At 40.4% G+C, this 14,300-nt stretch overlaps 1 protein-coding gene across 2 annotated transcripts; it reads left to right on the forward strand.

Annotated features, from left to right (window-relative positions):
• The first annotated feature begins 1,637 nt into the window (after window positions 1-1,637).
• On the forward strand, window positions 1,638-12,409 carry bmerb1 (bMERB domain containing 1). Of its 2 annotated transcripts, none has more exons than XM_019889335.1 (6): window positions 1,638-1,902; window positions 6,641-6,761; window positions 9,235-9,308; window positions 11,774-11,888; window positions 11,967-12,049; window positions 12,153-12,409. In XM_019889335.1, the coding sequence occupies exons 1-6, from the start codon at window positions 1,815-1,817 to the stop codon at window positions 12,278-12,280; spliced, it is 609 nt and encodes a 202-aa protein (XP_019744894.1). In that variant the 5' UTR covers window positions 1,638-1,814; the 3' UTR covers window positions 12,281-12,409. The 2 variants fall into 2 exon arrangements, with proteins under 2 accessions (XP_019744894.1, XP_019744895.1); XM_019889336.1 differs by lacking the exon at window positions 1,638-1,902 and adding an exon at window positions 5,331-5,421.
• Window positions 12,410-14,300: the final 1,891 nt, after the last annotated feature.

A 14,300-nucleotide genomic window follows, 5' to 3' on the forward strand; every position in this document is an offset into this window, starting at 1 on the left:
GTTAGTGCATAAATCGTAAGCAAAGACCTCTGCCAAAAAGCTTTTTTGGGGGGGTGGGCATGAATCATGAATCGCTGCACTTGTGTGTTCGCTATCATTTCACAGGAAGAGTTGGTGACAAGAGTCCTTTTCCTACAAAGTATACAAATGGGATTAGTTGTATTTGATTTGTCTCACTGACACGAAGGAAAACCTGTTGATTGATTGTGTTAAATGTTGATGTGAATTTCATTTTAAAAAAATAAATAAGAATAATCCATCCTAACACTATTTATCAGACACCTTTCAACTGTGCTGGAATTTACATTTTTTGTAGTATTTATAATTATACTGTAGGAGGTTAGATTTGTTGTGTGCTAATGTTTACTACATAAGTCAAATGACTGAACTGTTTGTTTTATTACATCGGCTGGTGAAGCTAAATAAATGCTGCGTTGATTTTGACACCACATTGACATTTTTGGATCAGTGATGGGGTCGGTGATCATATTTGAAACTAGTTAAGTGATTGTGACGGTGATAAAAAAAAAATCATTTACATTAATGAATAAATACAGATGAACGTACTACAGTACTGTACTGTGCATTGTGTGAGTTTTTACAGTATATTGGAGTACTTTAGAAATTGCCAAAACTTCTCTTCATTAGCGTCCCAGGTGAGCTGGAGCCTACTCCTGCCGCTGACTTTGGGCGAGAGGCAGGGTACATCGCGGACTAGTCGCCAGCCAATTGCAGGGCACAAACAAACATTCACACACACACACACACACACACACACACACACACACACACACACACACACACACACACACACACACACACACACACACACGCACACACATTTTTCGCAGAAAATTCAGAAAGGAGCCACCAGAGAGGAAGTCCATAGTGAGATGGCATGGTAAATTCATAACGGATGGGCACGAATAACAGAAGCTGTTGCAACCATTGACAAATGCAATGCTGGGACGCGTTTGGCAAGAATTTGACAATCGGCTTGATGTGTGTCGTGTGACCAATGGCGCTCACATTGAACATCTTTGAACATTCCATGTAAAAATTGAGATTACAAACTTTCTGATTTTACCAGATGCATTTTTATATCCGTAATAGTTTCTGAGATATTCAATGTCAAAATGTGCCCAAGACTTTTGGAACACCCTGTATATCGATAACGATTTAACAAGTTAGGAAACAAATATCAATATACCATACTTTATTTCTATAAATTTCTGCAAGTGTTTGCATTTTTAAATGACAATCACAATGCCCCCTCACTGGAGAGCAGCAGTATTGAACAGGCTAGTGGGCAGCGCATGTGGTGGCCACCATGTCGATGACTACAACTTGAAAAGATTTAGAACCAAGCAAGTAGAAGCTTAAATCAACTGAGCGGAAGTTTTGAGTGATGAAAATGAAGAGAATTAAATTTAAAAGCAGTTGCCATCAAACACACCGTTGTTATCGAGAATGAATAGTGAATCACTTGCTTTGCATTCTCAATTCCAACTCCGGCTGATTTTATATTTGTATAACACTTTGTTCCAGCTGCTTTTTTTTAAAGTGGGTTATACATGGGAAAAAAAACCTTGTGAGAGTCCTCTCGAAGCCAGTGGGCGTTTCCCCGCTTTTCGTTTCCTCGTCAGCAACGCGCATGCTCCCTGCATCCCCCTCCATCCGCACGTCGAGGGACCGAGGAGCTCGGATAACTATGCTCGGCGTCTCAGGCTCAGCCGGCTGAAAACTCGGCTCCAGGAAGCATTAGACTTGCGTAAGACGTGTACATTTAGGGTCAGGCAGTTCTCTGGGCGAACATGGAAATGAAGAAGTCTTTTTCGGCCACAGAGCGGGCGCTCAGGAGCTACGGCGCGGTGTCGCAAACGGCGTGGACGACGGACAAAGGTGAGCAATTTCTCGGAGAAACACAGTAATGCAAGGAGATGGGCATATAAGGTAAAGTCCGATCTGTCGTTCGAAGATAGCTGCGCGTTGTTGTTGTTCAAGGTTGCAATGTGCATGCTTGATTTAGGCCCATGAGTTCGCCTGCACGCTGACATGCGCGATTTGACACATTCGAGTGTGTTTGCTGTATCGGAAGGTCGAGATTTCACATTGAAAGAACACTGGTGTTAAAGATTGAAGCCACACATTGTTGAAAAAAAAATATTGCGGATTCATAAAAACATAAAACTATAGGTTATATTGTCAAACCAATTCGTCCAACTCAGTAGCATTTTGGGGTTCAATTAATATTTTTCAACTTCAACCTATTCAATAGTTTTACGAGCAAAAGGAACATATATTCGTGTGCTACCAGTGGACACAAATGTATTAATATTTTGGGGATTTTTTAAATTTAATTTATTTCTACATGCATGTGCTTTAATAGTTACATGGCTAAAAATGCCTCTATATATATATATATATATATATACCACACACACACACACACACACACACACACGCACATGCACACAGACACGTGCAATAGTTACATACATGATAAATAATTTTTTTTGCCATATGTTAGTGTTTATGTCCAGTCAGCAAGCGAGAAGTATGAAGAGCAAGAAAATATAAAAATATAAAAATAATAATAATGTCTCACAGGCTCATTATGATGAAAGAGTCCATCTCTTCCATCCAACTGAGTAGAAACAACACGCATATCTTATATTCCACACACAATGCAGACAATTCTCACCTTAAAAGAAGCCATGAAACTACACTTGTATGAATATTGACAGTAAATCAATAAGGACAATAGTTTCAGACCTTATAGGTTCAAAATGAAAACCACTTTTTATTGTAGTTATAACTCCTATATGTGTTATTATTTCCACTGCATACCATGTTTTAATTTTTTTTTATTATTATTACTCAACCCGAATGACGCAAGTAATGACGCCCAATGCGATAATCCCCACTGAGGACAAGTCATCACGAGGGAGCCTGGTGTAAACTTTACAGCAGAAAAAGACGCAGCTACATTTTCCACAGACTGTCGATCTAAGGCTACCTTTCCTCTGTGTATATAAACCAACAGAAGCGCAGCCCCCTTCCCTGGGCAGTTCTCCTTCAAGGAGGTGGGAGTGCGGTCCAGTGTGTGTGTGTGTGTGTGTGTGTGTGTGTGTGTGAGACTGCAGGATGTGTCATCAGCTTGATGTCACGCAGATGCTGACATTCACCTGTTGTGGAGCCCCCCCGCCTGCTGCCGACCTCATTAAATCCTAATCCTGGGCTCCACTGATGAGGCGGTTTGCTTAATGAATGCAGCGTGGGATGTATTAATTAGCAAGCACAGACCGACCTACATGTGTCTGCAGCTTCTCATGCTGGCGTCAAATTTGTTTTATTGTAAATCTCGGAAGTGGTGACAGTGGTCATTCCTTGTTGTCTCGGCTCTTCGTGTGGAGGGTTGAGCAAGCTCATAGGCAACTTTAAAAAGTCCATTCAGATCAGCGGGCAAAAAAATGTGGAAAAAGCATGAGTTTAAAAGCACTCAGGCTTGGTTTGCGTCGTGCCGCTGCTGGCTACCGTCAAAACTTTGATCTGCTTTTCAATGCTGGCGACGGAACAAACAAGCCCTCCTTTTCTGTTTGAGGCTTGTCTGCTTGCCTGTGGTGAGTCAGCTTCATGCTCACTGACTGCAGTTCGGCACCCTGCAGGAGCCCCAGCTGTCTCACCACACTGATGTGACCCACCAGGAAACATCTCAGATCAGCACTTGGTAAATTTGACATTTTATAATATTGACAACTGGTGTCAGTGCCAATGTGTGCATTGACTTTCCTTTTTCTGTTTATCATGTTACGGTTTCATTATTACTGTCAATGAAATAAGGCAAGGTATTGGAGTTGTGGTTGTCACGTCTCATATTCTAAAGGTCCCAGGTTTAAAGCTCAGCTCAGGTCCCTACTTTGTGGATTTGCCAATTTTGGATTTGCATGGGTCTGCCCCAAATACTCAAGCTGCCTCCACATTCCAAAAGCATGCTTCTTATTCCTGGATTTGTATTTTAGATTTTTTTTTTTAAGGAATTTTTGTTAAAGGTAAAATGTTGTGTTTGGGCATGTGATATATTATTTTTTTAAAAAGTACATAAAATAAATATAGTATGTAATGATGGCTATATCCTTCGTGTATTTTGTGAGCCATGTCTGTGAAAAGTGCTGTATAAATTAAACCGTTGAATAAATTATTTTTTTTGCCATATGTTAGTGTTTATGTCCAGTCAGCAAGCGAGAAGTATGAAGAGCAAGAAAATATAAAAATATAAAAATAATAATAATGTCTCACAGGCTCATTATGATGAAAGAGTCCATCTCTTCCATCCAACTGAGTAGAAACAACACGCATATCTTATATTCCACACACAATGCAGACAATTCTCACCTTAAAAGAAGCCATGAAACTACACTTGTATGAATATTGACAGTAAATCAATAAGGACAATAGTTTCAGACCTTATAGGTTCAAAATGAAAACCACTTTTTATTGTAGTTATAACTCCTATATGTGTTATTATTTCCACTGCATACCATGTTTTAATTTTTTTTTATTATTATTACTCAACCCGAATGACGCAAGTAATGACGCCCAATGCGATAATCCCCACTGAGGACAAGTCATCACGAGGGAGCCTGGTGTAAACTTTACAGCAGAAAAAGACGCAGCTACATTTTCCACAGACTGTCGATCTAAGGCTACCTTTCCTCTGTGTATATAAACCAACAGAAGCGCAGCCCCCTTCCCTGGGCAGTTCTCCTTCAAGGAGGTGGGAGTGCGGTCCAGTGTGTGTGTGTGTGTGTGTGTGTGTGTGTGTGTGAGACTGCAGGATGTGTCATCAGCTTGATGTCACGCAGATGCTGACATTCACCTGTTGTGGAGCCCCCCCGCCTGCTGCCGACCTCATTAAATCCTAATCCTGGGCTCCACTGATGAGGCGGTTTGCTTAATGAATGCAGCGTGGGATGTATTAATTAGCAAGCACAGACCGACCTACATGTGTCTGCAGCTTCTCATGCTGGCGTCAAATTTGTTTTATTGTAAATCTCGGAAGTGGTGACAGTGGTCATTCCTTGTTGTCTCGGCTCTTCGTGTGGAGGGTTGAGCAAGCTCATAGGCAACTTTAAAAAGTCCATTCAGATCAGCGGGCAAAAAAATGTGGAAAAAGCATGAGTTTAAAAGCACTCAGGCTTGGTTTGCGTCGTGCCGCTGCTGGCTACCGTCAAAACTTTGATCTGCTTTTCAATGCTGGCGACGGAACAAACAAGCCCTCCTTTTCTGTTTGAGGCTTGTCTGCTTGCCTGTGGTGAGTCAGCTTCATGCTCACTGACTGCAGTTCGGCACCCTGCAGGAGCCCCAGCTGTCTCACCACACTGATGTGACCCACCAGGAAACATCTCAGATCAGCACTTGGTAAATTTGACATTTTATAATATTGACAACTGGTGTCAGTGCCAATGTGTGCATTGACTTTCCTTTTTCTGTTTATCATGTTACGGTTTCATTATTACTGTCAATGAAATAAGGCAAGGTATTGGAGTTGTGGTTGTCACGTCTCATATTCTAAAGGTCCCAGGTTTAAAGCTCAGCTCAGGTCCCTACTTTGTGGATTTGCCAATTTTGGATTTGCATGGGTCTGCCCCAAATACTCAAGCTGCCTCCACATTCCAAAAGCATGCTTCTTATTCCTGGATTTGTATTTTAGATTTTTTTTTTTAAGGAATTTTTGTTAAAGGTAAAATGTTGTGTTTGGGCATGTGATATATTATTTTTTTAAAAAGTACATAAAATAAATATAGTATGTAATGATGGCTATATCCTTCGTGTATTTTGTGAGCCATGTCTGTGAAAAGTGCTGTATAAATTAAACCGTTGAAATAATATTCCCTCTACTTGCTTGGTTACTTTTCTAATCACTGCTATTTGTATTTTTCACCGACTTTTGTACTTATTTGCGGCATATCCATGATGGGGCCTGTCTATGAAAATGGACAATTTGGTGCTGGTCCAAATTAGGCATGTCCATTCTTGATCGAGGTCTGTGCTCTACTCTGACATGAAATTTTGCCAAGTGTTACTGTTACTTTGATTGAGAAACTCACTTTCACTGTATCACCCATCACGGGATCATAGTGCATGCAAAAAAAGGGGTCATGAGATGGTTGAAGGGAAGGTCAGCATTGTGGTCACTGTTGCATGTGGTTCTGCGGCATTCGAGTGTAATGAACGAATGAATGTGTTTCATAGCTGAGGTGCTTTGTGAGGTCGAAACAAGACAATCAGTGTGACGACACAGCTGCTCTCGTCGGTCCAAGCCTCTCTTTAGTGCATCAAAACTTCAGCAATCTTATTGAACAGGCGTACAAGTTAGCGCCTGCATGAGACCATAAGAACAGTCTTCCTTCATTCATGTGCATATTTTGGAGAATCACTTACCTCCTCCCCTTCCAAATCTGACACTCCCATTAGCAGGTGGCATATTTTGGAGTAGAAACCAATGCTATTTTGACTTCTTTTTGGTCCAATATTTTTGTCGAAAGTGATTCTTGAGTGTGTGATGAAGCTGTCACTGTCTTAATAAAAGTCTGTGAAAGACGCGACAGTACGATTGTTTCCTGTTTGTGTTTCCCAGGTCACTGTGACGTTTCCATGGCTGAGAGCACCATGTGTCCGGAAGAGATTGAGGTGGAGATGGCTCGAATCCAGCGCCTCAGGGAGGTCCTGGTGCGTCGGGAGTCCGAGCTACGCTTCATGTGAGTTGCAAAATGTTTTTCTTTTTTCGAAGACCGGATAGAGGGGGAGCACTGCAAAGATCTAATCACACAAAGGTCATCAAAATGCCAACCGCTGTCCTTGGCTGCTGGATGAGACGGCATCCTGCCCTGACATGCCACTCATTTTTACATTGATTATCATTGGTGAGGAGTCACGGGTAGCAAGGCCTTCTGTCGGCCTAGATGCCATCACAAGCACTGACCTACATTTACAACCCATTTCTTCCATGAAACTGTATTCCTTTATTCTCACCTTTATATTATCTTCATTTCATAGTGTTTCTCTAAACAGTAACAAACGTACTGCCCACCCCAGTTGAGTATACATGCAGTTGTATGAAGAATTTACTGCATCCTCATTAACATTAGCTTCAAGGATTGCAGTCGATTTACCACCCTCAATCATCACATCGTCCCACTTGACTCTTTGGCTTCGCAGTTTTACAGTTTATTGAAGCAGCTGCATCGTTTCCTTGTTCCACCCACTCTCCATTTCTTTTGCTCAATTTTAAAAACAGATCACGCCGACACACAGAAGGCCCTTTACCTGAAATATATGACTCAGACATGAATCAAAGTAGAGTACGGATTTACAGCAAGATTAGAAATGTCGGAGTTTAAAATACATGCAATTTGATATGTTATATTGTTTTGATTCACTCCCAGGCTATGTTAGATACACCAAAACAACAACACAAACATCGTCTGATATGATGGATGTACATAAAATATTACATTTTGCCATGAAAATTGCATGATCAAAAGACATGATCTTTTCATCAAATACATTTTTCTACAGCACTTATCTTCATTAGTCCTGAATGGAATCTTCACATTACCTAACATGCAAAGTTTTTGTAATCTGCGAGGAAGCTGGAGGACGCAGAGAAACGTCGCGCTAGCACAGGGACAACAGCCAGACTCCACATTGGATGGCGGGAACCGCGATCTGAGCACAAAACTGCAAACCATACATTCTCGCCGCTAAGAGATCGGACTGCACAAAATATAGATGAATTATCACATTGGATTTCATCAGACATGCGTTGTAGGTTGCGAATGTATGAATGGCCATTTTTGTTGTCAAATTTAAGGTAACGGTGTGTGAATCGTTGCTTGTAGTGTGCCCTCACGTGACACTGAGTGATTTTTGTGGAGAGTTCAAGTCGACAGAAAGGCTTCACTACGCTGCCGCCGTGCAGTTTCTCTCTCCTTGTGTCAGCTTGTGTTGGACTCCAGCTGCCACACAAACACATGGAAACGTGTGTAAAACTGGCATTCGGAGAGCGGACGCTTCTGGAATCCACTGATAGCACTGAGAGACTTCAACACCCAGGCTGCGAGAGGGAGGGAGGCTGCGAATAGAGCAGCACAGAAGGGAGGGGCGACTGTGCATGAGTCATCAGGCTGATGTATCACTGGCGGAATTAAATGTGTGGCATCCCTCACAGAGAAAGAGAAGAGGGGGGCGTTGGGGGATGACCGGGTGTTGATGCCAAGGCCCTGAGACGTCAGTACCGCGTGAAGTGATCGGTGGTCGCATGCTCTCCATCTGCCACGCGGGTTGATGTCATGACGTCTTCATGACAAGCTCAACGGGCATTCGAGCTCACAAGTCATGTCAATCTGACAAGTCTCACCTCTGTTTAAACAAGCTAAAGAATCTGACATCCGCTATGTCGAAAAGAAGTAGAAGTGGACTCATGGACAGCCAATTAGGGCCAATCGTTTACTGTTGGCTCTGTAGTTTGCAGTTTTCTTTGGTATTGGAAATGATCAATATACATTATTGCACAACAAGTTGTATACTTCTTCCTACTCCTTTGAACATATAACTGTGATGATGTTTGTATTACTTACTTTTACTTTTATTTTCCTTTCATAATTTTTGTTTGCATTTTGTCATGTTATTGTATGTTTTATATATGTTCAATAAACAAACAAACAAACAAACAAACAAACAGTAGTGTAGAACCGCTATAAATCACAGTAAGAGCTGTTTCTAGTGGGCACATTTTGATCCTCCTCATTAAGAATATAACCCTACATTATATGTAGGAAACACAATACAAGAAAGGTATCTCTATCTGTTATATCGTGGCTATTCCACTAATAAATTGCCATTGCTAGAAAGATATAGAGTCAAATATTTCATCATATTATAGTATGGTGTTCTCCATACCGTACAATGACAATAAGTCTATTGCAATGGAAACATAAAAGATCCGGTTTCTCCTCACTGGAAAAAAAAAAAAAAAAAAAAACAATACAAAACAAGACAATTGAAAAGAAATGTAAAACCCAAATGAAAGATATTCAATTTGGGGGGCATTTATCACAAAATCATACTACTAATAATAAATCACATTTATAGGGCAGGTTTCCGGACACTCAACTGTCCATATTTACTCTTAAGTGTGATGAAAGCAGTTAATGTCTCCTTTTCTTGTAGGATGGACGACATCCAGCTGTGCAAAGACATCATGAGTTTGAAACAGGAATTGAGACAGATTGTTGCAGTACCAGGTACATCTTCAGCCCAAACCGATGCATGCATACCCTCTCTTGTCAGCTTCTTTGTGTGACACGGTACAACAAGGGTGGAAAAGAATGACAGCGTTTGGCAGAAAGCATGCATGCATGCGTCACAGTGATATATAAATAGGACATCCACGGGATGGTTGCGAGTGACGCGCACGAGCGAGCCTGTTTCCACACCAAAGTACAATTTGAGCTGCTTCGTGTTGATTGCGCTGCCGGCGGTGAACGCAACACAAATTAGATGTCACATTCACCGGCACCTTTAGGCACACCTGTGTGATCTCATGAGATCTAACAAAAGAGCTGTACAGTATACTCAAAACTTTTCAAAAAGATAATCTTCAGACTTGTATTCATATACCTTGACTTCGCAAGCCTCATTTAATGCAACTCTACCGCATCAAACCAAGAGCTGAAACTTGTCTCCCGATGATGCAGTGCAACATTGCTACTAAATTCATTAGTAAAATTGCGAGAGCGAAGTTTAAATTGTACTTAATGTATATATTCCATTATATGCATATAAAATGTTGATACTAATGCAACAATGAATATAGAGACACTTTTCAGTGTAATCATTCAAATTTAATGTCTAAGTGTTATAATAGTTTCGGTAAAGGACAATTTTTTTGTTGAATCTGATTCATCAAGTATCGATGCATTATTTTTGCTGCAGCAAAATAAATTGATTAAAATTGATTAATTCATCGGATAACGTTCATTGATTTGTTGTGAAAATTATTTCAACATATGCAAAAAAATCCCCACATTTTTAAATGTGGTTAATAAATGCTATTTAGATAATGTTCATTGATTTGTTGTGGAAATGATTTAAACATATGCAAGAACACCCCACATTTTTAAATGTGGTTAATAAATGCTATTTAATTACATAATGAAAACTGGGATAGCACATGAATGGTTATGCAATGAAAAGAAAATCATGAAAACAATTATATACATTTTAACTATATTTGGCCTCATCTACAAATGACCTACCTGGCCCATCTGTCTGATTTAAAATTCAAAAGTAGCCCTTGAGCACAAAAGTTCACCCACCCGTGTGTTAGATGGTGTTGATGTAATTAATGAAATGGCCTGCCAATGTGGTAACATGTTTCAGAGAAAAAGTGGAAGATTGCATAGCGGCAGTTTATAGTCATTCCAATAGCCAGCTGAAGAGGGCCTAAATCCAGGACCTGATTGGGTGACTGGCATCAAAGGGATGCATGCAGCCTTATTTCAGTTGGAGGCGCGCTTAGCTTCCCTGCAACATCAGCACACTATTTCTTGCAAAAGATTGGGCTGCATCATAAATGACGACAAAAAGCCACTGTGGCCACAGCAGCCAAGACCCACCTCCGTTTGCTGCTTCACGCAAGAGAGGTGTTCAGGCCAAGGGACGACACATTTGTGATGCCGACATACTTGCTGAGACTGCAGGAGTTCCCAGCAATGCGAGTACACTTTTCCAGTTCCATCTCTAAGCTCTTCAATTGCTACGTCCCTCTGGCAGTCTATACTCATTTAAAAAACAAAACGAAAAAAAAACTTTGATGTTTATTTCTGTATATACACACACGCACGCGCACACACACACACACACACACACACGCACATATGTGTGTGTGTGTTTGTGTGTGTGTTTATTTTTCTTATATATTCCGATGTCAAATTCTTGCCAAACGCGTCCCAGCATTACATTGTCAATGGTTGCAACAGCTTCTGTTATTCGTGCCTTCAGTTTAAAGCATAAGCACCCATCCGTTATGAATTTACCATGCCATCTCACTATGGACTTCCTCTCTGGTGGCTCCTTTCCGACTTTTCTGCGAAATGCACGTTGAACAACAGTCCATGATTCAGTTTTTGCAAATTCGAGCACACAAAACGCCTTTTCTGGTTGAGTGAATGCCATTAATGGGTCTGAAAAGAAATAAAAAGATCAATAGCCTTACGAAAAACTTAATGTAATTAGCTTTAAAATGGCACGACTTTTATCTGACTACCATTTATAGTTGATTTATAGAAATATGGGGACTTCAAATGAGCCCAAGACTTTTGGAACACCCTGTATTATTAGTGAAAGGAATCCGTTTCTTTTTTGAACCATTTTACCCAACTCGTAGGTCAATTACTTGATTGTCGCATAACTCACATATACAATGGACTCAAGCATTGTGCATTCGTTGCTCTGCTGGCAGATGGTTGCACTCATTTTTCAAGCTAAGTTAGTCAGTAGCAGACACTCAAACAGTGGCTGCTGAGCAAGGCTAATGTATTCCCAATTCATTTTCATATGCACGGAATGACACAACCCACAGAGCTTTCATATTAGCATTACCGCAAGCTCTTCTAAGGTCATTGAGAGGTCAATTCGTCTTTGGCACCACAAAACTGTTTGTCATGGCGACATATTGCGGTGACGTTACCATCTCCTGTTCCTGCAGAGAAAGACAAAAGCAAGAAAGACAAACAACAGGAAGAGGAACTGATCCTAAAGATCCATAAACTGGTGCAGAAGAGGGATTTCTTGGTGGATGATGCAGAGGTGGAGAGATTAAGGTAGATCTAAGAGGGGGGAAATGCAAGCATGCGTGTGCACTTGAAATTCAATGTTAATATCACTGCGATATGACTCAGGGAGCAGGAGGAGGACAAGGAGATGGCAGACTTCCTCAGGCTGAAATTGATGCCACTGGAAAACAAACTCAAAGTCAAACAAAGTGAGTGGACATATTTATTTACATACAAAAGCACAAAAAAAAACCCAAACAAACAAATACACACTTCTAAACTGTAAATGTTTCTCTTCCATTCCATAATTAGTACACCAAGATCCTCCAAAGCCCAAAAGACAAGTTCTGGAGCCACCATCCAACAAACCCTTCGTCACGAAATCAGGTGTGGCCATCATTAAGGACTGCTGTGGCGCCACCCAGTGTTCCATCATGTAATTACCGGAGACCTTCAATACCCCCCACCTCGCCCACCAACAAATTCAGCAAACATCATGTCCTGTGAATATGAGAACCTGTCCAGCTTTATGCTCCACTCGAAGGTGTCTATAAGTCGAGTCGTGTTTGCAATGCAAGTACACAATGTCAGGGAGGCTAGTGTTGATGCGTTCCGTAGTTCGGGTACAGAATACCAGATAGTAATCTCCTGCATATTCGCAGTTCAATATTCACAAAACCACCACTTGATGCCCCCCTGCGGAATCAATTCTTAGCCATTTGTTTAAAAACAAATGCAGATTTGTGGCAAGTCTACAATACCTCAAGACAAATTCCCATCCAAATAGGAAAAGCTGGAAAGTTTTAGGTGTGAAGCATGTTGAAGAAATCCATCGACTGAGAGACCAGCTTTGTATGTCAGGGCGGAGCCAAGTTTAGCTTGGGTTCTAAGTGGACAGTAGAATCTTCGCCAATATCAAATCATTTGTAATTCATTTATTGATGAGGGTAGTGTTAGATAATGACTTTGAAAATATAACAAAATCTTTTTGGATCATAGTTTGTACTTTAGTTTTAATCGTTAAAGTGGGACATTCTAAACAGTCTGCGGAAAGGCTAAATTTTTATCCTTTTCCAAAAGTGGCAGATTACTGTAGTAGGCTTAGAATTGTAAAGTCAAACATGAAAAAAAAATGTCATCTCCATTTTTCATTTTGCTGTACAGTGGCAATAAAATCTAGAATCAAAAGACGGGACTACAAGCACAATGGCCATGTAGGGAATTTTATTAAATACTGTACAAGGCTTTCTAGCTGAGCATGTGGTGAAAAGAACAAACAAACTAAAAAAAAAGTCAGCTGGACATTGATACAAATTATGCCATGTGGATGCTTGGTACTAAAACTGACTGAGCAGCACCTCCAACGTCCTCCGTTGTCAATCAAAGTGACATTAGGTATCATTATGCAACTTAAAGGGATGCTTTACAAATTTTGCCATATTCAACACAAACAAGTGAATATTTGATCTATAATGAATTTGATTAACTTCATTACTTTTCATTTGACATTCACAAGCTGAGCCGTGATTAGTCTTGACCCGACCCCTGAGTATGTGAGGTCATTTTCAGTCGACACCAAGTGGCAAAAAACGTGTTTGTGAAGGTGTTAATTGTAGATGGAAGATAATAAAAGTTATCAAATTCATTATAGACAAAATGTTCACATTTTACTGCCGAAAATGGCAAAATTAGTAAAGTATCCCTTTCGAGATTTGCTTGAAAGTAGGGTCACATTAAGCCAAGCTGTTTTGATGCTAGAGTGACGACAACGACGAAAGATGTTGATTGATGATTATTGTGCTCATTGCTTTTCCTCAGGTGATGAAAATACTAAATTAGCTTCCCCACTCACAAAATTTTACAAATACAATTATTTATAACAGTTAGTGCAGATGAGTGTGTATTTTCCCAAACACTATATTCTCTAAATGCGTCAATTCTAAAATGCGCCCTGAAAGTATTCCCAGCGCTTCACATTTTCAGATCTCTGAAGAGATCTGAAAATGGCTGTGCACTGATGCGGCCCATCCAACCTCCAAAGAGCAATGGGCAAAGCTTTATATAGAAAAAGACTTGGGGCTATAATTGCTGCCCCCCGCCTCCCCAAAAAAACAACCTTTTTTTTCACGATATCATTGTAGCCCCAAAAAAAAAACAACCTTTTTTTTCACGATATCATTGTAGGGTGTTGCGTGTAGAATTTTAAGGGAAAAAAATGAATGTAATCTATTTTTCTAAGAGGCAGCAACACAAAATGTGGAAAAAGTGAAACGGGAATACTTTCTGGATGCACTGTACTTGCAGCTTACAATAAATGACTGTCAGCCACCTAGAGGTTTATAACTGTTGTCCTTGGCAAAAGAAACCTTCAGGTTAAAAAAAAAAAAAAAAAAAAAAGCAGCTTCCTGAAGAACACTAGCTCACCCATGACTCTCAGTTGTAGCATTTTACTGCAGACTG

Source organism: Hippocampus comes, unplaced genomic scaffold (genome assembly GCF_001891065.2).
Source record: "Hippocampus comes isolate QL1 unplaced genomic scaffold, H_comes_QL1_v1.1 scaffold86, whole genome shotgun sequence".
In the NCBI taxonomy this organism is placed as follows: Eukaryota; Metazoa; Chordata; class Actinopteri; order Syngnathiformes; family Syngnathidae; genus Hippocampus; species Hippocampus comes.

Coding starts and splice junctions, on each gene's coding strand:
- bmerb1 (XM_019889335.1), top strand. CDS start 1,815: ATGGAAATGAAGAAGTCTTTTTCGGCCACAGAGCGGGCGCTCAGGAGC. Junction 9,309..11,773: donor ACAGATTGTTGCAGTACCAG/GTACATCTTCAG, acceptor CTGTTCCTGCAG/AGAAAGACAAAAGCAAGAAA. Junction 12,050..12,152: donor CAAACTCAAAGTCAAACAAA/GTGAGTGGACAT, acceptor TTCCATAATTAG/TACACCAAGATCCTCCAAAG.